Source organism: Aegilops tauschii, chromosome 6 (assembly GCF_002575655.3).
Source record: "Aegilops tauschii subsp. strangulata cultivar AL8/78 chromosome 6, Aet v6.0, whole genome shotgun sequence".
NCBI classification, from domain to species: Eukaryota; Viridiplantae; Streptophyta; class Magnoliopsida; order Poales; family Poaceae; genus Aegilops; species Aegilops tauschii.
Window position 1 is genome coordinate 27,202,188 of NC_053040.3, and position 27,735 is coordinate 27,229,922.

Genomic DNA, 27,735 nt, shown 5'->3' on the forward strand with positions numbered 1-27,735 from the left:
TCATCTTATTTATGCTACCGTCGTTCTAAGCAAATAAGATGTAAAAACATGATAAACATCACATGCAATCAAATAGTGACATGACATGGCCAATATCATTTTGCTCCTTTTGATCTCCATCTTCGGGGCGCCATGATCATCATCGTCACCGGCATGACACCATGATCTCCATCATCGTGTCTTCATGAAGTTGTCTCGCCAACTATTACTTCTACTACTATGGCTAACGGTTAGCAATAAAGTAAAGTAATTACATGGCGTTTTCATTGACACGCAGGTCATATAACAAATTAAGACAACTCCTATGGCTCCTGCCGGTTGTCATACTCATCGACATGCAAGTCGTGATTCCTATTACAAGAACATGATCAATCTCATACATCACATATATCATTCATCACATCCTTCTGGCCATATCACATCAGACGACATATGCTGCAAGAACAAGTTAGACGTCCTCTAATTGTTGTTGCAAGTTTTTACGTGGCTGCTATAGGTTTCTAGCAAGAACGTTTCTTACCTACGCCAAAACCACAACGTGATATGCCAATTTCTATTTACCCTTCATAAGGACCCTTTTCATCGACTCCGATCCGACTAAAGTGGGAGAGACAGACAGCCGCTAGCCACCTTATGCAACTACTGCATGTCAGTCGGTGGAACCTGTATCATGTAAGCGTACGTGTAAGGTTGGTCCGGGCCACTTCATCCCATGATGCCGCCAAATCAAGATAAGACTAGTAACGGCAAGTAAATTGACAAAATTGACGCCCACAACAACTTGTGTTCTACTCGTGCATAGAAACTACGCATAGACCTAGCTCTGATACCACTGTTGGGGATCGTTGCAGAAATTAAAATTTTCCTACGCATCACCAAGATCAATCTATGGAGAGACTAGCAACGAGCGAGAGGGGAGTGCATCTTCATACCATTGAAGATCGCGATGCGGAAGCGTTACAAGAACGCGGATGAAGGAGTCGTACTCGTAGCGATTCAGATCGCGGTTGATTCCGATCTAAGCGCCGAACAAGGGCGCCTCCGCGTTCAACACACATACAACCCGGGGACGTCTTCTCCTTCTTGATCCAGCAAGGGGAGAGGAGAAGTTGAGGGAGAGCTCCGGCAGCACAACGGCGTGGTGGTGGAGCTTGCAGTTCTCCGGCAGGGCTTCGCCAAGCAGTACTACGGAGGAGGAGGTGTTGGGGAGGGAGAGGGCTGCGCCAGGGGAAGGGGTGCGGCTCCCATGCGCCTCCCCACTATATATAGGGGTGGAGGGGGCTGGTTTCTTGCCCTCCAAGTCCATTGGGGCATTGGCAAAGGTGGGGGAAAGAAATCCCATCATTTCCCTTCCCCACCTATTGTTATCCCCCTTTTTAGGGATCTTGATCTTATCCCTTCGGGATATGATCTTATTCCTTCTAAGGGGGATCTTGGTGCGCCTTGACCAGGGGTGTGGGGCCTTGCCCCACTACCCACGTTCATGTGGGTCCCCCCATGCAGGTGGGCCCCACTCCAGAACCTTCTAGAACCTTCCCGGTACAATACCGAAAAATCCCGAACATTTTCCGGTGGCCAAAATAGGACTTTCCATATATAAATCTTTACCTCCGGACCATTCTGGAACTCCTCGTGATGTTCGGGATATCATCCGGGACTCCAAACAACATTCGGTAACTGCACACTAATTCCCATAACAATTCTAGTGTCACCGAACCTTAAGTGTGTAGACCCTACGGGTTCGGGAATCATGCAGACATGACCGAGACAGCTCTCTAGCCAATAACCAACAGCGGGATCTGGATACCCATGTTGGCTCCCACATGTTCCACGATGATCTCATCCGATGAACCACGATGTCGGGGATTCAGTCAATCCTGTATACAATTCCCTTTGTCAATCGGTACGTTACTTGCCCGAGATTCGATCGTCGGTATCCCAATACCTCGTTCAATCTCGTTACCGGCAAGTCACTTTTACTCGTTCCGTAACACATCATCCCGTGATCAACTCTTTGGTCACGTTGAGCTCATTATGATGATGTCCTACCGAGTGGGCCCAGAGATACCTCTCCGTCACACGGAGTGACAAATCCCAGTCTCGATTCGTGCCAACCCAACAGACACTTTCGGAGATACCCGTAGTGTGTCTTTATAGCCACCCAGTTACGTTGTGACGTTTGGCACACCCAAAGCATTCCTACGGTTTCCGGGAGTTTCACAATCTCATGGTCTAAGGAAATGATACTTGACATTAGAAAAGCTTTAGCAGACGAACTACACGATCTTGTGCTATGCTTAGGATTGGGTCTTATCCATCACATCATTCTCCTAATGATGTGATCCCGTTATCAATGACATCCAATGTCCATGGTCAGGAAACTGTAACCATCTATTGATCAACGAGCTAGTCAACTAGAGGCTTACTAGGGACATATTGTGGTCTACGTATTCACACATGTATTACGGTCTCCGGTTAATACAATTATAGCATGAACAATAGAAAATTATCATGAACAAGGAAATATAATAATAACCATTTTATTATTGCCTCTAGGGCATATTTCCAACACATATACGGGCACGAATAATTGCTCGTCACAGGAGGTACATCGCCAGTGGCCTGGAAAAAGTACATTTTTATCACTAGTAAGTTTTTTTCATAAACCTGGTCATCAGTTATGACTTCCACTGACGGCTTTGTTATGCCTGGTGACAGATCACACAAAGTGTATTATGTAGTAGTGATTATGTTCTACACTTTATGGACTATTGCTTATTATTTTTTAAATAACATAATGTATTTTTATAGTAGTCTAATCAATATGTAAAAACACTATAAAATACTTTTGGATAGCAGTCAATTTGGTTTTGAAAGTCGACACCATTGATTCCTAGAGGAAGTCTGATGTCTACTATACAACTTATTCTTGTAGACTCGTGTTGGGCCTCCAAGCGCAGAGTTTTGTGAGATAGCAGCAGATTTCCCTCAAGTGGATGACCTAAACTTTATCAATCTGTGGTAGGCTTATGATGAAGATGGTCTCTCTCAAACAACCCTGCAATCAAATACAAGAAATCTCTTGTGTCCCCAACACAACAAATATAATGACAAATTATATAGGTGCACTAGTTCGACGAAGAGATGATGATACAAGTGTAGTATGTACAGTAGATATAGGTTTTTGTAATCTAAAAATATAAAAACGAAAAGGTAGCAAGTGATAAAACAGAGCACAAATTGTATTGGAATGCTTGAAAACAAGGCCTAGGGTTCATAATTTCACTAGTGCAATCTCTCAATGGTGCTAACATAATTGAATTATATAACAATTACTCAACATGCAACAAAGAGTCAATCCAAGGTTATTATCAAGCGGAGAACATAAGAAGAACTTTTTGTAGGTAGCAAACCACCTCAAAGTTATCCTTTCCGATCAATCTATTGAGCTATTCCTACAAGTGTGACAAACAACCCTAGAGTTCGTACTAAAATAACACTATATGATACGCATCAATCGACTCTAATGTCACCTAGATAGTCCAATGTCACCTTAAGTATGCATGAGTTAATTATACGATATGCATCAAACAACTTCAGATTTATAATATTCAATCCAACACAAAGAACATCAAAGAGTACGCCAAAGTTTCTACCGAAGAAAGTAGGACGAAAACGTGCATCAACCTCTATACCTAGATTACCCCAATGTCACCGCGGGAATCCGCAATTTGATTGCCAAAACATATATCAAGTGAATCAATAGAACACCCCATTGTCACCACGAGTATCCACATGCAAGACTTACATCAAGTGTTCTCGAATCCAAAATATTCAATCCGATAATAGTGAAACCTCAAAGGGAAAGACTCAATTCATCACTACAAGGTAGAGATAGGGAAAAACACCATATGATCCGACTATATTAAAAACACCCCTGTTTACATCTAGTTCGTGCTGGATCAAGAACATGAGAGAACGAGATCAAACACATAGCTGCTGGTACATACCCTAAGCCCCGAGGGTGAACTACTCCCTCCTCGTCATGGAGACCACCGGGATGACGAAGATGGCCTCTGGTGACGATTTCACCCTACGGTAGGGTGCCGAAAAAGGCCTCCAGATGGGATTTCTTCGGAATAGAGGCTTGCGGCGGTGGTGTCAAAGTTCTATGTTTATTTCTGGGGGTTTCCCTATTTATAAGAATTTTCAAAGTTGGAATCACTCGAAACGGAGTTATGAGGGGCCCACAAGGTATCCCAGCGCGGCCACCCCCCTGGGCGCCGATTTACCTTGTCACCTCCTCATCGGTCTTCTCATCCTCCCACGAAGCCTCATGGGTCTCTTATGCTCCAAAAAAAATTGTCAAAAAGCGTCGCGTTTGGACTTCGTTTGCATGAATATTTCATAAATTATTGATACATTGGAGACGTATTAGAGTCTATTACATTTATGGACAGAGCAAAGTATACTTTCATACATATACATATCACATTTCTCTATAGTCGCCTTTTCAAAAGTATGAATAATAATAACCTAAACAATATAAAATTCATAACCGACTCTCCTTCTATTGATACTTTTCCGATCGAGATGCATGGATCTATGTGCCCTCATACATGGATCATGTTCATGGATTATCGAAACTATGCAAGAACTCGATTTGCTTGTCATCATATGTGTTGCTTCCTTTTGCGTATGGCACCCCCACTCCTTTTGGCATCACCTACTACTTTGGAACTCAATTTGAAAGCTACCCATTCACATATGTTGTTTGGCCAAAAACATGAACATACAAACATAATGCGAGTGCAAACAATATCTCATCTGGTAGTATTGAATTTAGCTGACCTATAGCAACATTAATTCACCTCTCATCCGGCAAACAAAATTAACACACTTGCCTCCCAGGGAGAGGATTTATGGCATGCAAGTGCGGGCTCACGCATGTCCCTCGTGCCCGCCTTTTATTTTGGCTTCCGATTTTCAAAGTTTTATGTCTTTTAAATGAAAATTCCAAACTAAGTTCTGTTTTCATATTCATGTTTTTTTTTCTATTCTTTTATCTTTGTTTGCCTGGAATAGTTGCCATCATGACTTGATTACATATAAACATCACGGCCTACATCCTTCTCCGGTCCCATGTCCTATCACCAATTACATAAAATTGGCTTGCTGAACATGATCTTTATCCATAAAGATCGACAACCACACACTAAATTATTTATACATAATTTCTTGTGTATACCGGAATGCCATTTGGTAGCGACATATGAGCAACATATATATAAATAAAGACAGATCAGTTTTTGGCATCTATGCAGAGATGCGTTGCTCTTAGTCAACCAGAGAAACATACCACGTGGAACTTGTCATAGTTCTCCACAACCCTAGCGGCCTAACTTTGACCATTCTACATGCATCTCATGCAACTGAAACAAGAGTGCTATTATAAATAGGTGGCTCGTGCCCGCCACAGTTATGCAAAGCCACTGAGCTAGCAATCCTTACGGTGAAAGAACACACTGAGCCTACGTACGTAGCTAGATAGATTTGTGAGCCATGGCTTCCAGCTCCAGCTGCAGGGCCTGGCATTGCTTGCTAGCCCTCTTCCTCCTCTCCTCTTCCGCGTATAGTCAGCTGTCCCCGTCGTTCTACGCCAAGAGCTGCCCCACGCTGCAGCTCATCGTGCGGGCCACAATGATCAAGGCGCTTCTCGCCGAGCGCCGAATGGGCGCCTCCCTCCTCAGGCTCCACTTCCACGACTGCTTTGTCCAAGTAACTAAATTAGATGAACTCTTTAGCAAAAGAAATTTATGTCGAATTGATTTACGATCACACTATACAGTAGCATAGTATTAATGTGTGCTAGTGAACACGCTTAATTAGACCACGATTAATGGTGGGATTATGTTATATGTATATGTAGGGCTGTGACGGGTCCATTCTCCTGGATGACGTGGGTAGCTTCGTGGGCGAGAAGACAGCCTTTCCGAACGTCGATTCGGTGCGGGGCTACGAGGTGATCGACGAGATCAAGAAGAACGTGGAGCTGCTCTGCCCTGGCATCGTCTCCTGCGCCGACATCGCCGCCCTCGCAGCACGGGACGGCACTTTCCTGGTACGTACGAGTACAACACAATCAATGTACAGAGGGTATCTAGTTTTAAAAAAAAATGGACAGAGGGTACACTGCATTTTTCTTGTTGCTGACAAAGCTTGGATCAATCGGTACGTGCAGCTAGGCGGGCCCAGCTGGTCGGTGCCGCTCGGCCGGCGGGACTCGACGACGGCCAGTTTGACTGAGGCGAACAGCGACCTCCCGGCGCCAAGCTTAAGCCTGAACCTGCTCATCAAGGCGTTCGACAAGAAGCAGCTGAGCCCGCAGGACCTCACTGCGCTGTCCGGCGCGCACACCATCGGTTTCTCCCAGTGCCTCAACTTCCGCGACCACATCTACAATGGCACCAACATCGACCCGGCGTTCGCCACGCTGCGCAAGCGCACCTGCCCCGCCCAGGGCCCCAACGGCGACAAGAACCTGGCACCGTTCGACGTGCAGACACAGCTCCTCTTCGACAACGCCTACTACCGCAACCTGGTCGCTAAGCGCGGCTTGCTGAACTCCGACCAGGTGCTCTTCAACGGCGGCTCCCAGGACGCGCTAGTGCGCCAGTACGTCGCTAACCCGGCGCTCTTCGCCTCCGACTTTGTGACGGCGATGATCAAGATGGGTAACATCAACCCGCTCACGGGAACCGCCGGCCAGATTAGGCGCAACTGCAGGGTCGTCAACAGCTGATCCGTCCATCGTCTCGCCATATGTGTTACAAATATATAGGCGTAAAATGTGTATGTAAAGTTAGGTTGGCTACGTACCAACCAGCTAGCATGCATGGCAGAATAAGAGCCGTTTGGTTCAGATAATGCCTGGGGGCTGGGATCCATAGGTAAGTAACCCTCAAGCTCCAGGGTTGTTAGGTACCTGCTTCATCATGTAAGTCGCTCCGACGTATGCATGCAGTGCTATAAAAGAAACCAAGCATGGAGTGAGATTTGCGACAAAACTGTGAGAGAAAACAAATGTGAAGAGAGATTTTTTTCGATCTTTCTTTTCTTCCAGTTTACCCTTTGGTTTAATTTTACTCGCTAATTGCCCATACGTTGCAAAGGAGTATACATATTTTAGTGGTTCAAAATCAGTTTTATCTGACATATAACTTACAAGCACCATATTCTAAATTTTGGTAAAAATTAATTTCATTTAGGTATGGGTAGGGGATGGTAAATAATGCGGAGAAGAAAAACGAGCAAGGAGGTGAGGCGAACCGGTTGGAGGAGAGGTATGTGATAAAATGGGATTAACTGGAGTGGAGGCGATGAAACGAACTCCCCTATAATAGAGATTAAGACGAGTGTACTGAAGCAAGCCCCTTTTATGAATCACATACAACTACCAATAGCAGCCAAGGATACTAGAAATAGCCAATCGGTCTCGGGTCCCATATACTTGCGCCTGATTTAAATAATAATAATAATAATTTAGAAATTGCATAAAAATACAACATTTCTGAAAATTCTTGGAAACAAGAATGGTATAGCTTTATACTCATATAAAAAGTTTCACGAAGGAGTGACTTCTGTGGACTCTGGGACAAAAACAAAAAAAATTTGTTATTACAAAAGTGTGAATTGTAACATTTACATAGTGCTGATTTTGTTTAATTCCGCCTAGAACACCTGGAAGCTAGTCATTCCTTCATGAAACTTTTCACATAAGTATAACACTATGGCAAATTTTAGCCATACTATTCTTGTTTCCAAGAACTTTTAGGATTTGTTGACTAATTTTGTAATTTTCAACATTTATTTTGGAACTGTGTGCATTGGCACCCGAGACCCAAAGATCCGCGTTCCAAAGGATACTCAGTTTACTCCTACAATGTATACGGTTCTAAAGAAAAATATTTTTCTTCTACCACATCAGTCACCTTGCCTGTTGCTTCCCACCACACCTTACCTTTTCTGGGCCGCACCAGCACCGCTCATCTCATTTGTGGTCTTGGATTGCATAGCAAGAGGCCTAGACCGAATAACTTATTGGCCCTAAACCATACCATGTTAACGAATTGCTTCCTCTGTCTTAAAATATAAGACCTGTTTTTAGGATAAACAAGCCTAAAACTTCTTCTATTTTAACAGAGAGCTAGTAGTAATTTCAAAATACTAGACGAGAGAGCAGATCTGCGATCAGAGCCAAATCATGTGGGGCCCTTGTATGAAGAAACGAGGGTTGCACAGGGGATAGTTAAGCTAAACAACGGGAAACCGTAAAAAAATATGTAACGTTCCGTTTCCTACCCTGCATGCATTTGTCTTCCTCCTTGGGCCGCCCTCTCCCACATAACCCACCTTCGATTTTTTTGGGCCACAAGCAGTACAATCCCACCCCGTTGTCTTCTCCGTTCAGGATACCCCCGATGGAACCTCCACCAATTACACTGCTCCTCGGTGATGACAATGCCCCGCAATTTCCATCAGCGCCTCGCCAGTTGTCCCCTCCTTGAAAAGACATCCGCCCCTAATGAGGGTGATGGTGCCATGGCCTAGGTGGTCCTCGCCATGTCGTATTCCGACCTGGTGGGTCGGGCCAAGGACCCCTAAGTCGGTTCCATCCTAGGCGACGTTGGGTGTTAGATGACATGTTATGTGAGTACTCCGGAAAACATGACGTACAAGCCGAAGATACTGGAGCCGTGGAGGACTCTACCTCAACCGACATAGCTCACTAGGATCTGTAACCCTAGGACCCCTGATATGGTATATAGGCCAGGGTCAGGCTCGTCAAGAGCATACACACAATCCCTTCATATTCACATATACTTTATACACAACCCTATCAAATAAACACGAGTAGGAGTAGGGCATTACCTCTATCATCACGGACCAAACCTGGGTAAATTGTGCTCCTGTTACCATCGAGCCTATTCTCCTTCGAGATACTCTACTGAGGGATCTGCCGGAATCTACTATGATAGTGGTCGCCCATGCATGTCGGCTATCTGCTTCGACAGATCAAGGCTGAGGTGGACTTCCCCACTCTGGAGGCAGCCGGGCAGCCGTAGCCCGACTATGTGTGGATGCTTTTGAGGACGATTCATTGAACTTGTTTTAATCTCGGCAAACGAATATGATATGCAGCTCGGAGGCGACCGAGTTACTCATTACCCACAAATACAAGGGTCACGACAGTCTTTGAGGATAGTATTTCACCCAAATTTATTGATTCAACGCAAGGGGGGCCAAAGAATATTTATAATCCAAAGAATTGAGTTGTCAATTCAACCACACATGAGAAATCGCTTTCTTGCAATAATTTATTAATTGCAGAGTAGCAGTAAAGTAGCAATAATAGTAACATGTTTGTAGCAGGTGGAGCAGTAACAAATAAACTGTGACAATAGCAGAAAAGCCTAAGAATGGATTAGCGATGGGATGTTTGGATGAGGTTCAATATGCAACTATTACGACCTAATAGAGCGACACAAAACTAACTCCAATTTATCAATCATATGTAGCCATGTATTATGTATATAGTCACATGTGCTTCTGATAAGAACATGCATAATATATTTTGTCCTACCCTTCGGTGGCAGCGAGGTCCTAGTGAAAACTAAGGATAATTAAGGCGCTCCTTTTAATAGAGAACCAAAACAAAGTGTTAACACATAGTTAATACATGAACTCCTAAATTACAATCATCACTGCAAAGTATCTCAATTATTTTCTCATGAGGACAGTGTCTTGGGTGGGTGACACAAAATATGCGAGAAAGTTGCCTTGAACAAGTTTTGTTTGACGTGTTATAGATCATGGAGTTGACTAAACTCTACATATGCAAGTGAAATGGCATGTAATTGTAGCAGAAACACATGGAAAATAAATTTCTAATAGAAACCTACATACTACAATTTAGGACGTGTATATGTTCTCTCTCCACTGACACCACCCTTCCCTTCACCCCCTTGATGGGACAAGGCCATGCCCTGCGAAGAGATTTGCACCTGACACCTCGTCCATCACGAAGAAGGCAAATGGATGATCAGTGACAAAGTCGACACGCACTGGCCGTTGGTAGGCCGCTATAAATCTACCAAAGCCAGTAGTGACAGCGGCTGCCTCGGTGCCTTCCTCGTTTACATTGACTAGCAAGATGCCCGTGCATTGCACAGAACATCAAGATGCATTTTTTTACAAAACACCTATTATGATTGACCCATGCAGGAGTAATCTCATGTGTAAAAACTAATGATATCCCGAGCATTTTATCAAAAAAATGGTATCTCGAGAATTTCATCGAAAAAATGATATCTCGAGAAAGATGAGAGATAAGGTGAGGAGGAGTGGGGCGTGGTGGTTATTGGTGGTCGGACTGGACGGAGGCATGGGGATGGACGGCGCCGGCAACGGCAACCATGCCAGATTGTTCCAGAGACTTCCTTTTTTAATTTTTCAGCAATGAGGTTATGGGAGATAAGGATGAACGAGGCAAGGCCTTATCTGTAAATGTGGAGAGAGGTGCGGGTATCTTTTGTAAAATTGTCATAGTTTGCTTTCTATCCGTCAGATATAGATCGGACGGTCTATGTTACAAGATGGCAGGCACACCATCACCACCAACTCGGTTTTTTATAAGAGTAGAGATGATAGCCTTGTGTAATACTTCGTAAAAGTGTCGGGCTTCTGCCGCCCCCTCCATCATGCCGGGTAGGTTGGACTTTTCCAGCTTGAATACGTGGTTGAGTCCCATGCATGTCCCGGAGAACGTCGAACATTTCAAGTGAACCAAAAGCACCCCAATATGAAGGAGATTTCAGCATTAGAGCATCTCCAATAGATGATGCAAAAAAAATACGGCATCCAAAAACAGTTTTATGGCACCAAAAACTTTCTGTCATGGCAGATGATGCAAAATAGGGCACTAGAAATTTTTCTGCCATAGCACATCATGTAAAACTGGTGCCCTAAAACTTCCAACCATGGTAATATTCCAAACACTATGAAACGTTCAAACTTAAACATGAGCTCAAGGTATTTGTGACATACATAATTATATGATCCGACAGAATACAAAAAAACTTAAGATTTATTTCTTGAATTGTTTCAAAATTGAAAGGACTGAAGGATTAAACAAAATCCCCAATTCTAAGTGACAGAGAAAAGGATTGTATATCACTAATGTAGAGAGTATTAGGATGAAGAGATTGACACGGGAGTATCTGCATCATGTACACATGAGTGTCAACAGCGAATCAAAATGGAATCTCTAGCACTAATCTCATAGCCTAACATGCAGCCTTGTTCTCGAGAAAAACCTGTGTCTTTGAAGCTCAAGGGGAACATGTGAAAGAAGACAGGGAGCGTCGTCAGTGAGGAATAAGCCTCGATGCCATCCTCTCTAGCACAAATCTCTTCCTTCCAATTAATTAGTGGAAGGCCTCGATGCAATCCTTACACACCGGGCATTGTGCGCTGCCCCAAACTGTGTCGACCTCCGCAATTACCACCGTCAAGAGGCCCTTCACGACAGATTTCACCACCGCTAGCCCGCCCTTCACTGGGGGCACGTGCTCTTCCTCTGCAGGGAGCTTCCTGAACAACTTGTCGCCTTCCTAGTAGAGTGGCAGGCCCGTGTCATCCGGCAGTGCGCAATCAGCGACTTCTTCCTCCTCATTCAAGTCACGAGGCCGGGGAGAGCCGCAGCGGTCTCCTTTTGGGCATCGACACAGCAGTCCATGTGGTGGGATGGGAACGGCGCGTCGGGGTCGTAGTTGGGAGGCTGCACTGGCTGGCAGTGGGTCTATTCTATGGCCGGCGGCGGTCACGAAAGGTGGGCGGGCTGCCAACACCTATGGTGCGGTTGTATTTTGCAGCAGCCGGGTGGAGTGCTGTAAATATGCAGCACGCGGGGGTAAAACATGGGTCTGCTCCAAAAAAAATTGTAGCGCTATATAAGGATAGGGCATCTGTTGTATCTTTGTTTTGTGTCCAAATGCCCAAAAACAGTTTTTTGAGCATTGCCCTATTTTACATCATCTGTTAGAGATGCTCTGACTTTGAGCCACGATTTATTTGGTCATCAGGATAGTGTCCTTGGTGGGCGACACAAAATATGTGAGAAAGTCTCTCGACGCCTTGACCAAGTACTGTTTGACGTGTTATCGATCATGAAATTGACTAAACTATATATATATGCAAATGAAATGGCAGGTAATTGTAGCACAAACATGGAAATAAAATTTCTAATAGAAACCTAAAGATTAAAAATTAGGACGTATGTCCTGTCTCCACTAAACACCACCATTCCCTTCACTCCCTTGATGGGTCAAGGACGTGTCCTGCGAAGAGAATTGCACACGCATCGGCTCGCCCTCCATGTAGTGGAAGTTGTAGCAGTTTTGAGGCTGCTTTATCTCTTAAGTAGACGGTTGCCCACTTTTTCGGGTTTTAAGGTATACACAAGAGTGCACGTTTTAGTTATTGTGCTTTCCTTAGCTCATCAACAGTTATAGGAGGCAGACTGATTCTTAAATTGACTGATGAGCTAGGCTTAAACATAGATGGTTGTCCTTTGCACCTCCCCTTTAGTAACATAGATGATTTTCTTTGGTGAAGCTGTTAGCCAGTAGAGAGGAATACACTGGCCACAAATTTGTGATCAATTGAGTGGAGAGTCTATTTGTTTGTTAGGTATTGAAATATCGTTTGTGGGTGATGAAATCTTTTTTTCGTGCATCTATTTTCTTTGGGAGATGCCGCCTTTTCTTGACTCAGCTTGCTGTCATGGGTGTGTCCATGGCCAGGTTAGACCGGCGACGTCAGCTGCAGCGGGACAGATGGCGTCAGTAACAAGCAGTTCCTCGTCTTTGCCTCTGACAAAAAGGATCATTTGGTGATGAACACCTCCTCCTTCTCTTCTCTGTATGTGCTGTTCACATCGATCACTGTTTATTTACTATTTCTGCAACTGAAGCTAGCTCTGTATAAAAGGGCTTTGGGTTGTTTAAAGTTCCACTGAAAAGAATGTTTATTAGATCTTAGCTACAATATGGTGTGCCAGAATAAAGTCTACCTGCAAAATACATGGCCTAATTGAGTTCCTCGTTGCACATTATGCGATCTTGATACGGTTTTGCCGATGCAGAATTATGCATTCTTGATTTAGCTTTATTTCATATGGATGACATATGCAAAGAGGCTTCATATTTTCCCCTATTCATCCGCTAGAGATGCAATTTGATATGTCAATCTGTTCATTTGCAGGGGCTGGTTCCCAAGGGGCAGGATTGCAGTCCTCCAGAGCTGCTGGGAAGAAGAAGGTGGGTAAGCTCCTCTTGCTCTTGTACCCCTCTACTGTGAGAATCTATATATGTCACTTGCCTAGCTTGATTTAGTTTCCAACAGTAGATATTTCTGCAGATTGTTTATGTATTATGCATCTGTGGATTATGATATGAAGTCAATGCTTGTGTTTGATAGGCGTGATTCCTTACTCTAATTATTTGGCGTTTATCCTTCTTTTAGAGTTCTATGTTAGTTTTGCCAATGCAGAATTATGCAATCTTGGTTCAGTTTTACCGATGCAGGGTTATGGTTGTGTTAGATCAAAATTTACATTGACTGCATTACACTGTAATGTCTTTTGGTTAGACTGGCATGTAGAACAAACTATATGCTGGCCATCAGCATGTTTTAGCCTCTTAGGCATATATTAGATAAGTATATTTAGGAAATGATTGATGTTTTATGAACATCGAGAAAAGTAATGGTTTGTGTTATGGACTTACTGTGAATGATCATAGAAATTATGTTGGATCTGTTTCCTATGTGCATAGTTTCTTGTCCAACCTTGGATGGGCAGAAAGAATAACATGTGAATTCTTCCACTAGGTGATCTTAATAGCCAAAATATATGAAGGCTAATTTTGTCGGCCAATAAAGATAATAGCAAATTCTGATGCACCAAATACTTAAAATAATTTATTTTTGTTCCTATTTACTATTACTGATTTGTTTCCGGTAAACCCCCTAGGTTATAGCTTAGTGTAAGTAATATAATCTAATGGGATGGAGTACTATCTAATTCTTTTTCATATCACATTATTGCCACTTTAGACATGGTAATTGGTAGTATATATACTTTGTGTTTGGATGTGTGCATTTTGTTGCCATGGTCCAACATTCTTACAAAAATAGTAATTAGCGTTCTATATTTCTCTTATAATTGGAAACTTGTGCCAGATGCTTCATGTTGGTGAATATAATGGACTCCGTATGGTGAATTTGGTAGCTTTCGGAATGGGCCTTACTCTCTGGTTTTTCCTTCCACGACAACATGGTGTAGGAGTCGGCACGACGCTATGTAAGGTACTGATGATCTCTAACGTGAGATACTTATGTGATTCTAATGTCGCTGCCTCCCTTCGCAAGCATACCAATGTGCGTTCATCGACTGGAAGTCAAGGTTCTGGTCGATTGATTTATATCTCGAATTTCCTTCTATTTTCCTTCGTGCTCATCTATCCCGCGAGTTATTGTACATGCACCCCCATTATTATGCTGAAGAAAAAACATGTGAATGATTTTGTAAGAGTTTGGAGTACTATGAGCATTTCTAAAGATTCACACCACATCGACTTCTGGAGCAGGCATTCACCTTAATGCAGGGGACATATGGTCGGTGTGACGCCCCCGGTTTGACCGTACACTAATCATGCACGCAAATGTGTACGATCAAGATCAGGGACTCACGGGAAGATATCACAACATAACTCTACAACATAAATAAGTCATACAAGCATCATAATACAAGCCAGGGGTCTCGAGGGCTCGAATACAAGTGCTCGATCACAGACGAGTAAGCGGAAGCAACAATATCTGAGTACAGACATAAGTTAAACAAGTTTGCCTTAAGAAGGCTAGCACTAACTGGGATACAGATCGAACGATGGGATCCTCCTAACTACTCCTGGTCGTCGTCAGCGGGCTGCACGTAGTAGTAGGCACCTCCAGTGTTGTAGGTGTCGTCGTCGACGGTGGCGTCTGGTTCCTGGACTCCAGCATCTGGTTGCGACAACCAGGTAGAAAGGAAAGGGAAAAAAGGGACGGAAGCAACCGTGAGTACTCATCCAAAGTACTCGCAAGCAAGGAGCTACACTACAAATGCATGGGTATATGTGTAAAGGGGCATATCAGTGGGCTGAACTGCAGAATGCCAGAATAAGAGGGGGATAGCTAATCTTGTCGAAGACTACGCTTCTGGCCATCTCCATCTTGCAGCATGTAGAAGAGAGTAGATTGAAGTCCTCCAAGTAGCATCGCATAGCATAAACCTACCCGGCGATCCCCTCCTCGTCGCCCTGTTAGAGAGCGATCACCGGGTTGTATATGGCACTTGGAAGGGTGTATTTTATTCAGTATCCGGTTCTAGTTGTCATAAGGTCAAGGTACAACTCCGGGTCGTCCTTTTACCGAGGGACACGGCTATTCGAATAGATAAACTTCCCTGCAGGGGTGCACCACATAACCCAACACGCTCGATCCCATTTGGCCGGACACACTTTTCTGGGTCATGCCCGGCCTCGGAAGATCAACACGTCGCAGCCCCACCTAGGCTCAACAGAGAGGTCAACACGCCAGTCTAAATCCTATGCGCGCAGGGGTCTGGGCCCATCGCCCATTGCACACCTGCACGTTGCGAGGGCGGCCGGAAGCAGACCTAGCCTAGTGGCGTTCCAGTCCAATCCGGCGCACGCCGCTCCGTCGCTGACGTCAAAAAGAGCTTCGGCTGATACCACGCCGTCGAGTGCCCATAACTGTTCCCGCGTAGCTGGTTAGTGCGTATAGACCAAATGGCCAGACTCAGATCAAATACCAAGAACTCGTTAAGCGTGTTATGTCGAAATAACTGCGGACGCCGTCCAGGGTCAGGCCCACCTCTCGCCTAGGTGGTCTCAACCTGCCCTGTTGCTCCGCCACAAAGATCCACTTGCGGGTACTCCTACGAGCCGACCCGACTTTAGTCATGACATGTGTCATGTATATAGTAAATAAGTATGTACCCGTGATCACCGCCCAAGTGATCACGGCCCGATAGTATAGCACAGCAGACGGACAAGAATGTAGGGCCACTGATGGAAAACTAGCATCCTATACTAAGCATGTAGGATTGCAGGTAAAGGTAGCAACAGTAGAAGCAAGGGCAGGCTATGCATCAGTATAGGTTTAACGGAAAGCAGTATAGAGAAGAATAGGCGATGTCTGGTGATCAAGGGGGGGGGCTTGCCTGGTTGCTCTGGCAAGTAGGAGGGGTCGTCAACTCTGTAGTCGAACTAGGCAGCAGCAGTGTCGGTCTCGTAGTCTACCGGAGAGAAGAGGGGGGAAGAAACAGTAAATACAATGCAAACATAAGCATGACGATGCGTGACATGACAATGAGCGGTGCTAGGTGTGTCCTAACGTGACAGTAGGTGGTACCGGCGAAGGGGGGGGGGAACATCCGGGAAAGTATTCCCGATGTTTCGCGTTTTCGCACAAACGGACCGGAGCGGGAAAGTTGCGAGTTTGATAGGTTAGGGATGTGTGGTGGACGAACGGACTGCGTATCCGGACTCGTCTCGTCGTTCTGAGCAACTTTCATGTACAAAGTATTTCCATCCGAGTTCGGATTAAAAGATATGGTTTTCAAAAGAATTTATTAATTTCTGGAATTTAATTAATTATTTAATCTAATTCAAATTTGGATTTATGACATCAGCATGAGGTCATGCTGACGTCAGCAGTCAACGTTGACCGTTAACCTGGTCAACCTGACAGGTGGGTCCCACCTGTCAGGGGCTGTTAGCTAATTAACTACTGTTTAATTAAATTAACTAACTAATTAGATTAATTTAAACAAGATTAATTAACTTAATTAATTTAGTTAATGAATTAAATTTATTTTTATTATTTGTTTTATTATTATTTTATTTTATTAATTTATATATTATTATTTTTATTTTATTTTTTTAAATCATTTTTTTAACGTTCTCTGGGCGCGGGGGCCCACCTGTCTGTGGCCCAAGGGGGTTCGGGCCCAGGGGCAGTGGCTCAGGGGGGAGAGGCCCCACCTGGCAGTGGCCCAGGGGGCCAAAGTGGGGGCGCGGGTGGCCGGTGCGGGCGTGGGCGCCCGTGTGCGCCCGAGGCCACCAGGGGGCGGCGACGCCGGCCACGGCAGAGGCCGGCCGCGGTGCGGCCAGTGCGCGGGCCGGGCGGCGGTGACGCGTCGACGTGCGTGGGGGCGAGCGGCGGAGGCGAGGGGAGGCGTGCGCGGCCCAGTGGTGCAGGGCGAACGGAGGGGGCCCGTGGGGCGCGGTGGTGGAGGCGGTGAGCGCGGCGACGAGCGCGGCCGAGCGCGCGCGGGGGCGCGGCGACCGCGGTGAGCAGGGGAGGGGACGAGCACGGGGCGAGGGAGAGAGAGAAGGGGCGCGGCTCACTGTGGCCGTAGGGGGGTGGCAGCGGGGCTCGAGGTGGGGGTCGGGGACGACGACGACGTGGGAGCAGGCCGGCGGGGAGGTCCGGCGAGGACGAGCTCCGGCGTGGCAACGTCCCACGGCGAGGCAGCGTGGTCGCGGGGTCGTCGGGGCGGCGTCGGGGGCGAGCGGGGCGGCGTCGGGGGCGAGCGGGGCGACGGGGTCGTCGGGGAGGCGTCGGGGGCGAGCGGGGCGACGTCGGGGCGAGCGGGGCGACGGGGTGGAGCCCGATCCGATCTGGATCGGGGGAGGGAGGGGGAGAGTGGGGGGTGTCGGTGGAGGGTTAGGGTTTGGGGGAGTGGATAAGGGAGTGGGGGCGGGGTGGGCCGGCCGGCTGGGCCTGGGGGTTGGCCCAGTTGGGCCAGGGTCCAGTGGGGGGGGGGGTTCTCCTTTCTTCTTTTTTTTCTGTTTGTTTTCTCTTTTGTATTTTCTTTTCTTTTATTTATTTTCTTTAGTTTTACAAAAATTACCATTAGTGCCTAAATTTGTATTTATCAACAAACTACTGTGAGATTAATCCTTAACCCATAATAAAATAGTTTTAGCATTTTATAAATTCAATAGGCATTTGTTTAATTGTTTTCATTATTGTTTTAATTGTTTTAGAGCCTTTAAATATTTTATCAAAGCTTGGTTTCTCCACCATAATTACTTACGATTTATATGACACAACCCGAACATTTTAGTTTTGATATTTAAAATTTTTACTGTTTGCCTATATTTTAGATTTTAATTTGAATCGTTTTTGAACTAACTCCAGTTATCAACAGTAACCGAGGTGACGTGGCACCATTAGCAGAGGTTTACTGTAGCTTGATTATCCGGGCGTCACAATTCTCCTCCACTACAAGAAATCTCGTCCCGAGATTTAAGAGGGAAGTAAAGGGGGAAGGTTCGGGTTACAAAATTCTACGGAGTGTTCTTGGTCTTGGTTGCTCTTCTCGAAGAGGTTGATCCATTACGTTGTTGCCTTCATTCTGCTGTTTCAGGTCATCATGATGAAGTTGTCGTCCTTTCTTCAGGAACTCCATCGTACGTACGAAAGAATAAGGGGGTATTCTGGGAGAACGGACCTCTGCAAGGTTGACTATCTGGTCAATATCATCGGGGAAGGTGGCGGAAAGTAACTCTCGAACTAAATCTTAAGAAAAGGCCGAGAGCAAGTAAGAAAGTAACATGAGAAGTTTCAAACGGGTAGGCAATCGTTCGAAGTCTGAAACAAAGTGTGAAAGGGGGTTCAAAGCAATCGAAATAAGTATTATGTCTGGTACCAGAATAGATCACTAGATAGGTGGCCCGTGAATCACATACGAAGTCAAGCTCGAGGAATAACTTCGACAACAGGGTGTATAGGAGAGTCAGGTTTCGAGCCTGTGGAACTGTGGGTTATGGGCCCACCATGTGGGTTAAAAGTAGGAAGGGCGGAGACGTCTTGCGTGATCACGTAAGCAAGGCATGTCAGAGGATAGCCTATCTTTTATGTCGGCAACAACATTGGTACCAAGGTCGAGGGACGAAGAGAACCATTTTCCTGCTCGTCGAAACGAGGCGGACCAATAGGCAAAGTTCTCGTCCATCGGTGGTTACCGGAATATCATCGACAATAGTAACAGGGTCTTACTGACAGAATTGTACACCGAGGTGTTTACATAAGCAGGAGAATACTACTGCTTAGATCATATAGATCACCAGAAAGGTTAAACCAAACAATGGAAAGGAAAATATGATTATCAGATTAAACAGAAGAATGGAAAGGAAAATGTGTTTAAACACATATTTCAAGGGTATATCCTTCCCAAGGACAAGCAGAGCATGATATCCATGACATGATATAATGTAGAAAACTCTTTAGGTACGGGAGAGAATTTTCATGACATTACCCATACAGCGGTGTTTGGATAATTGCGCAGGAAACATTTAGCATTGGGCTTCAAATGTTCTTGTCGAAAATCGGAGTACCACAGACATGCTTCGGGATAGCATTGACATGGACATCAAGTAAGGGTCAGAATTTAGATACACAAGGATCCATCAGGAACAACTTATAGAATAAGTCTTACGATTTCCTTATGGAAGAATGGCTAACCTTGTTAAATAGGATAATATAACAATAGGTCCTCCGGCCAGGTGCTCTAGGCATGATATCACCTCACTGGGTCATATAAAGACCATTGTTATAACTCTTGGAAATATGTTCCAACCATTATCTGACCGACATTCAAATCTGATTGGTGTCAGGATACCTCAGACTCAGGATGCCTGAGAAGGAAGGTGCAACACAAATTGTCGAGATGACAATGTAAGATTCTCGGGAAATTTACTACAGAAGCGAGTTCCGAAACAAAAGCTCATCATTAAACCAATGAAGGGATAAGGAGGTAGCTGATGAACTCAGCGACAATTCATCGAGACATCCAAAAGATGGGTTTCCACAATTATGTGAACAAGGAGATAACATTAGTCAGATGAAATGATATAAGGGGATATGCTCGAGGAAAACATACCCAATTTAAACATTGGTTGATAGGTGCACCAGAAATATGGGCTGGGTTGCACGACCAACGTCAGAATGGTGATTCAATAATAAATAGTCTAAGAATGAACGGCTGACCATTAACTTCAAAGCAATAGGGTTGCTAGAAGGGCAGAATCCAAACAGCACTGCTCACTTGTTGGTACCTCGGTTGGAATCAATACGAGGACCCAAGAAAGAATGGTGATGGTGAGAAGTATCACTATACCAAAAATTCTTAAGAGGTGGTGAAATCCTCACAACATTGATGACATAAGAGATGTTAATGTTCCAAGGTAAAGGAGAACAATTGCTGGATAGCAAGGAACTCATGGTATAACACCAAACATGAATAAGCTTGTGTTGGTGGAAAGGCAATAAAGTGGTCGATGATAACGCAGATCATCGAGGGCAAGGATGGTATTTCTCATCATGAACTCAATTGATATCCTGGAAGAGCTCATAAGGTTGATGATGATCACGACACATTTTGTCGAGAGATTTCAAGATGTAATCGATCGGCGATGACATCATGTCAAATGAATGGTGAAGCGAAAGGTTATTGGAACCAAGGGTACGACACAAACTCGAAACCAAGCTCGTTGTTCAAGGCGAAATGATATGATGAGGAAGATCGACGTAAGATTAGCTCATTGTCGAAAGTTGTGCTTCGGGATTAAGGACCAGGTAGCACAGTTAAAATCGGCTCGACAAGGATATAGCCAAGCAGGCTAGGAATGACGTGATTGAGTTCAAACTCGTAAGTAATGAAGGTTACCAAGAGTTGCTTAATCGCGATGCGGACTCGAGTCAGTTATCGGTGTCTTTGAGTGTTTAATAACTCAAAGCCCGTGAAAAATTGGAATCAATGAGAATGTAGTACTTGATGGAGAACTCATAAGAAGTTATGTAGTTTCGTGATAATCTCGAGATACCACGGGGTAATACTCGACGACAGACCGAAGTAGAGGTTGGACGGGGTATTGCTCTGCAGAGGACAAGTGCTTAAACTTGCACGAGAAATGGTATTTAAAGGAGAACATGGTCGGAACCACGATTGCAAAAGGATCAATACACAGATACTAGACGATATCATATCAAGGAAATAGTTATTATTACAAGAAGATGCTAAGATAGGATCTACATCGTGTCCATGGGCATGAACACAAAGTTCAAGGTCGACTCCCACTTCTCCAATGCATAACCTTTCATTCACTTCTCGCATTCGATAAAGGCATTAGTGTTGAAAGTTTTACCTGGTGAAATACCAGATGAGTATGGCCCGTGAAATCTTTCGGGCTCACATAGATTAGGTAAGGCATTGGTTCAACCCATCGAGGCATCTTAGGAACATATACCAATTTTTTTTATTTTTTGGAGTAATTAACACAAGCTCGAAAGTAGAGCATGGTTCACAAAGCAGAGGATACAATTTACCAAAGGCATCATGTATCCGAGGAAAAGCTCACAAGCTTATTTAATATGAAGGACATTGTCGGATAGGATCCGACAAAAGGGTCTGGTGGTCCACAAGGGATCTGATGTGAGCATCAGTACTCGACCAAAGGAAGAAAGAATGCCAGGAGATCAGATTATAGAAACAACTGACTAACTCAAGGCTCAATGCAAAGGAATTATAATTTCAAATTCAAGGGATCAGAAGCAAACGCCCTAATTGAGGATGGATAAGTCGAGTAAACTTACGGGTACAATCGATGGCAAATTTGATTGGTCGAGATCCAGCTCACGTTTAAAATGACGTCTGAGCCGGAAGGAGGAATTCTAGGATCTGATTGAGGATTGCGAGCTTTCGCAACAAATTGAATCAACGGACTCAAAATGATAATGACAAGAGATGCCAATAAGAATTAGACTTATGGGATTAACCATAATGCAAACAAGTAAGAATTTCAAGAGCAATAGGCTACTCAGGATTTCGGAAGTTCAAATAGTATTTTGAAGACTTTGTGAAATACATGAATCATTTGGGGATGAGCGGATACTCGATAAGTGCGAGAAATTATTCGTAGGGGTATTCAGGTGGAAAAGAACTGCAAGGCAGTGGTACAAGGGATTCTTAAAAAGCCGGAGAGCAATTCGATGTATCTAGTAATAACACGAGAAACTCAGAGTAATTGTATGAACAACAAGTGTATGTTGTTATCCATATGGATATATCGGTAGTAGGGAATTGAAAAGGCAGAGGGCACAAGGGTCTCGGGAATGATCGAAGAGTATCTTCAACATCTTCTGGTGCAGTCGGCGACCATCTGTGATAAAGGGCTCTCCGGGAGGAAGTATTTACGAGAACCTACAGTTAGTCCTTTTAGCAAAATCATTTAACCCGAATAGGAGAGAGTTCAGAGTCCCAGAGTATAGACAAGGAGTAAAAGATCCTAATACCACCCAATGGCGATGTGGGCCCGTAAGCCACACAGTCATGTTAGTAAAAGTTTTGTAAAGGCTAGACTCGACTTCGGCCAAGGAGTTTGGAAGGGGGATTCCTACAGGCAGTTAGCTCTGATACCAACTTGTGACGCCCCCGGTTTGACCGTACACTAATCATACACGCAAATGTGTACGATCAAGATCAGGGACTCACGGGAAGATATCACAACACAACTCTAAAACATAAATAAGTCATACAAGCATCATAATACAAGCCAGGGGCCTCGAGGGCTTGAATACAAGTGCTCGATCACAAACGAGTCAGCGGAAGCAAAATATCTGAGTACAGACATAAGTTAAACAAGTTTGCCTTAAGAAGGCTAGCACTAACTGGGATACAGATCGAACGAGGCGCAGGCCTCCTTCCTGGGATCCTCCTAACTACTCCTGGTCGTCGCCAGCGGGCTGCACGTAGTAGTAGGCACCTCCAGTGTCGTAGGTGTCATCGTCGACGGTGGCGTCTGGCTCCTGGACTCCAGCATCTGGTTGCGACAACCAGGTAGAAAGGAAAGGGGAAAAAAGGGAGAGAAGCAACCGTGAGTACTCATCCAAAGTACTCGCAAGCAAGGAGCTACACTACAAATGCATGGGTATATGTGTAAAGGTGCATATCAGTGGGCTGAACTGCAGAATGCCAGAATAAGAGGGGGATAGCTAATCCTGTCGAAGACTATGCTTCTGGCCATCTCCATCTTGCAGCATGTAGAAGAGAGTAGATTGAAGTCCTCCAAGTAGCATCGCATAGCATAAACCTACCCGGCGAGCCCCTCCTCGTCGCCCTTTTAGAGAGCGATCACCGGGTTGTATATGGCACTTGGAAGGGTGTATTTTATTCAGTATCCGGTTCTAGTTGTCATAAGGTCAAGGTACAACTCCGGGTCGTCCTTTTACCGAGGGACACGGCTATTCGAATAGATAAACTTCCCTGCAGGGGTGCACCACATAACCCAACACGCTCGATCCCATTTGGCCGGACACACTTTTCTGGGTCATGCCCGGCCTCGGAAGATCAACACGTCGCAGCCCCACCTAGGCTCAACAGAGAGGTCAACACGCCAGTCTAAATCCTATGCGCGCAGGGGTCTGGGTCCATCGCCAATTGCACACCTGCACGTTGCGAGGGCGGCCGGAAGCAGACCTAGCCTAGTGGCGTTCCAGTCCAATCCGGCGCACGCCGCTCCGTCGCTGACGTCAAAAAGAGCTTCGGCTGATACCACGCCGTCGAGTGCCCATAACTGTTCCCGCGTAGCTGGTTAGTGCGTATAGACCAAATGGCCAGACTCAGATCAAATACCAAGAACTCGTTAAGCGTGTTATGTCGAAATAACCGCGGACGCCGTCCAGGGTCAGGCCCACCTCTCGCCTAGGTGGTCTCAACCTGCCCTGTCGCTCCGCCACAAAGATCCACTTGCGGGTACTCCTACGAGCCGACCCGACTTTAGTCATCACATGTGTCATGTATATAGTAAATAAGTATATACCCGTGATCACCGCCCAATTGATCACGGTCCGATAGTATAGCACAGCAGACGGACAAGAATGTAGGGCCACTGATGGAAAACTAGCATCCTGTAATAAGCATGTAGGATTGCAGGTAAAGGTAATAACAGTAGTAGCAAGGATAGGCTATGCATCAGGATAGGATATCGAAAAGCAGTAACATGCTACACTACTCTAATGCAAGCAGCATAGAGAAGAATAGGCGATATCTGGTGATCAAGGGGGGGGGGGCTTGCCTGGTTGCTCTGGCAAGTAGGAGGGGTCGTCGACTCCGTAGTCGAACTGGGCAGCGGCAGGGTCGGTCTCGTAGTCTACCGGAGAGAAGAGGGGGAAGAAACAGTAAATACAATGCAAACATAAGCATGACGATGCGTGACATGACAATGAGCGGTGCTAGGTGTGTCCTAACGCGACAGTAGGTGGTACCGGCGAAGGGGGGGAACATCCGGGAAGGTATTCCCGATGTTTCGCGTTTTCGGACAGACGGACCGGAGGGGGAAAGTTGCGAGTTCGATAGGTTAGGGATGTGTGGTGGACGAACGGACTGCGTATCCAGATTCGTCTCGTCGTTCTGAGCAACTTTCATGTACAAAGTATTTCCATCCGAGTTACGGATTAAAAGATATGATTTTCAAAAGAATTTATTAATTTCTGGAATTTAACTAATTATTTAATTTAATTCGAAATTTGGATTTATGACATCAGCATGAGGTCATGCTGACGTCAGCAGTCAACGTTGACCGTTGACCTGGTCAACCTGACAGGTGGATCCCACCTGTGAGGGGCTGTTAGCTAATTAACTACTGTTTAATTAAATTAACTAACTAATTAGATTAATTTAAACAGGATTAATTAACTTAATTAATTTAGTTAATTAATTAATTAATTAATTAATTAATTAATTAAATTTATTTTTATTATTTGTTTTGTTATTATTTTTATTTTTGTTTTCTTTAGTTATTTATATATTATTATTATTATTTTATTTTTTTAAATCATTTTTTTAACGTTCTCTGGGCTTGGGGGCCCACCTGTCTGTGGCCCAAGGGGGTTCGGCCCCAGGGGCAGTGGCTCAGGGGGGCGAGGCCCCACCTGGCAGTGGCCCAGGGGGCCAAAGCGGGGGCGCGGGTGGCCGGTGCGGGCGTGGGCGCCCGTGTGCGCCCGAGGCCACCAGGGGCCGGCGACGCCGGCCACGGCAGAGGCCGGCCGCGGTGCGGCCAGTGCGCGGGCCGGGTGGCGGTGACGCGTCGACGTGCGCGGGGGCGAGCGGCGGAGGCGAGGGGAGGCGTGCGCGGCCCAGTGGTGCAGGGCGAACGGAGGGGGCCATGGGGCGCGGTGGTGGAGGCGGTGAGCGCGGTGACGAGCGCGGCCGAGCCGCGCGGGGGCGCGGCGACCGCGGCGAGCAGGGGAGGGGACGAGCACGGGGCGAGGGAGAGAGAGAAGGGGCGTGGCTCACTGTGGCCGTAGGGGGGTGGCAGCGGGGCTCGAGGTGGGGGTCGGGGACGACGGCGACGTGGGAGCAGGCCGGCGGGGAGGTCCGGCGAGGACGAGCTCCGGCGTGGCGACGTCCCACGGCGAGGCAGCGTGGTCGCGGGGCGCGGGGTCGTCAGGGCTGCGTCGGGGGCGAGCGGGGCGGCGTCAGGGGCGAGCGGGGCGACGGGGTCGTCGGGGCGAGCGGGGCGGCGTCGGGGGTGAGCGGGGCAACATCGGGGCGACGGGGTGGAGCCCGATCTGATCTGGATCGGGGGAGGGAGGGGGAGAGTGGGGGGGTGTCGGTGGAGGGTTAGGGTTTGGGGGAGTGGATAAGGGAGTGGGGGCGGGGTGGGCCGGCTGGCTCGGCCTCGGGGTTGGCCCAGTTGGGCCAGGGTCGTGTGTGTGTGTGGGGGTGTTTCTCCTTTCTTTCTTTTTTTCTGTTTGTTTTCTCTTTTGTATTTTCTTTTCTTTTACTTATTTTCTTTAGTTTTACAAAAATTACCATTAGTGCCTAAATTTGTATTTATCAACAAACTACTGTGAGATTAATCCTTAACCCATAATAAAATAGTTTTAGCATTTTATATATTCAATAGGCATTTGTTTAATTGTTTTCACTATTGTTTTAATTGTTTTAGAGCCTTTAAATATTTTATCAAAGCTTGGTTTCTTCACCATAATTACTTACGATTTATATGACACAACCCGAACATTTTAGTTTTGATATTTAAATTTTTTACTGTTTGCCTATATTTTAGATTTTAATTTGAATCATTTTTGAACTAACTCCAGTTATCAACAGTAACCGAGGTGACGTGGCACCATTAGCAGAGGTTTACTGTAGCTTGATTATCCGGGCGTCACAGTCGGTAACAATCTTCTCATGTATAATTAGCCTTTGCTGCTCCATTTTAAATTCGTCCTGCGTGGAAGTGTTTTGTTCCTTTCTTCTTGCTGAGTACTTCATGGCCTGGTTGTGTTTGACCCCTTTGTGGTGCTGACTGGTGTGCCGTGCCGGTCAGAGCCAACATGAAGAGAGAGGTGGGGAGGACTTGTGTATATGATTAGGGGGTCATGGATTTGTGTAGCTAGCTACCATGGCTAATCTTGTGTCTGCTGCACATACTTATTTTTATGGTTTGCTTCCTGGTGTTCTAATTTGAGATTTCCTGCCTTACTTTTGGCAGTACCTCCATCAAAACTAGGAAGACATTTTTTGGTGTTCTAATTTGAGATTTCCTGCCTTACTTTTGGCAGTACCTCCATCAAAACTAGGAAGACATTTTTTTAGTAATGTTGTGCTTCTTGTACCATGCTTGTGGTTATACTTTTTTGGGTTGCAAAATTTTATTTGTTTCCATTCTAGGTTCACTCATCTCTTTAGAATTCTATCAACAGATCTTTTAGAGAACACCTCGACGAGCAAGATCTTCAGACAGAGCTATCCAATACACTACTATCACCATATGACATAGAAAAACTATATATATCTGTTCTCTTAGGCTACTGTTAGGACTTGCTTTTGGTATATCATGTGACATTTTCTATGACATCCTCAAAGTAATGTAATTAACCAAACCATTGTTGTTATTAGTGCTTAGTTCCTCCTATATCTTTCTTTGAGAAATTCAAACGATGGAATCAGTCGTCTATATTTCCTTCCATCTGTGGAATACATATTGTATAACCAGTAGTGGACTAGGTGGGTGCTGCCATCGTGCTTTGCTATTTGTGTAATAGCCTGAATCAAAAATGAATCATGTTCTACCAAGTTGGATATAACTCTCAATGCATTGTAAAAAAGTTATTGTGGACTGCTATTCTTCTTTGCTTTTGGTATAATGTTCTAAACGTCTGCACTTTTCCCTTTCATCATGTCAACCTATTGAATTTGAAGCGTGGCCTACTGTGTCAGGTTGTATGTAACCGCACCCGGCAGGGGTGCGGGGTGCGGCAAGCCGCACTTCCCATCTAGTTCATCATGATAAACACTTGGTCGCCCATCGCGCGAGCGCATGGTAGCCGTTGGCCACATTGGTAAGCGCTGGTTGGTCATGTCGCTGAGAGCCAGTTGACTGTCACCAACATCAGCAAGAGCCTGTTGGCCGTCCTCGCCCGTGAGTGCTTTCAATTGATTCGACGCGAACTGTTCGCCTAATTAAATAATTGCAGGCATAATTAATTGTCTGTCTAATTATCTACAAGCACAATTAAATGTGTGCCTAATGAATT

General features: G+C 45.4%; 1 protein-coding gene and 1 long non-coding RNA gene across 2 annotated transcripts; both read left to right on the forward strand.

The window, feature by feature from the left end:
* Positions 1 to 5,406: 5,406 nt before the first annotated feature.
* On the forward strand, positions 5,407 to 7,067 carry LOC109767358 (peroxidase 70). The gene is made up of 3 exons (XM_020326120.4): positions 5,407 to 5,778; positions 5,930 to 6,121; positions 6,242 to 7,067. The coding sequence occupies exons 1-3, from the start codon at positions 5,563 to 5,565 to the stop codon at positions 6,800 to 6,802; spliced, it is 969 nt and encodes a 322-aa protein (XP_020181709.1). The 5' UTR covers positions 5,407 to 5,562; the 3' UTR covers positions 6,803 to 7,067.
* A 5,340-nt stretch (positions 7,068 to 12,407) lies between these two features.
* On the forward strand, positions 12,408 to 27,323 carry LOC141025292 (uncharacterized). The gene is made up of 3 exons (XR_012186772.1): positions 12,408 to 12,536; positions 13,951 to 14,740; positions 26,370 to 27,323. It is a non-coding gene; the product is annotated as an uncharacterized lncRNA (long non-coding RNA).
* Positions 27,324 to 27,735: the final 412 nt, after the last annotated feature.

Coding starts and splice junctions, on each gene's coding strand:
- LOC109767358 (XM_020326120.4), top strand. CDS start 5,563: ATGGCTTCCAGCTCCAGCTGCAGGGCCTGGCATTGCTTGCTAGCCCTC. Junction 5,779..5,929: donor TCCACGACTGCTTTGTCCAA/GTAACTAAATTA, acceptor ATGTATATGTAG/GGCTGTGACGGGTCCATTCT. Junction 6,122..6,241: donor CACGGGACGGCACTTTCCTG/GTACGTACGAGT, acceptor CGGTACGTGCAG/CTAGGCGGGCCCAGCTGGTC.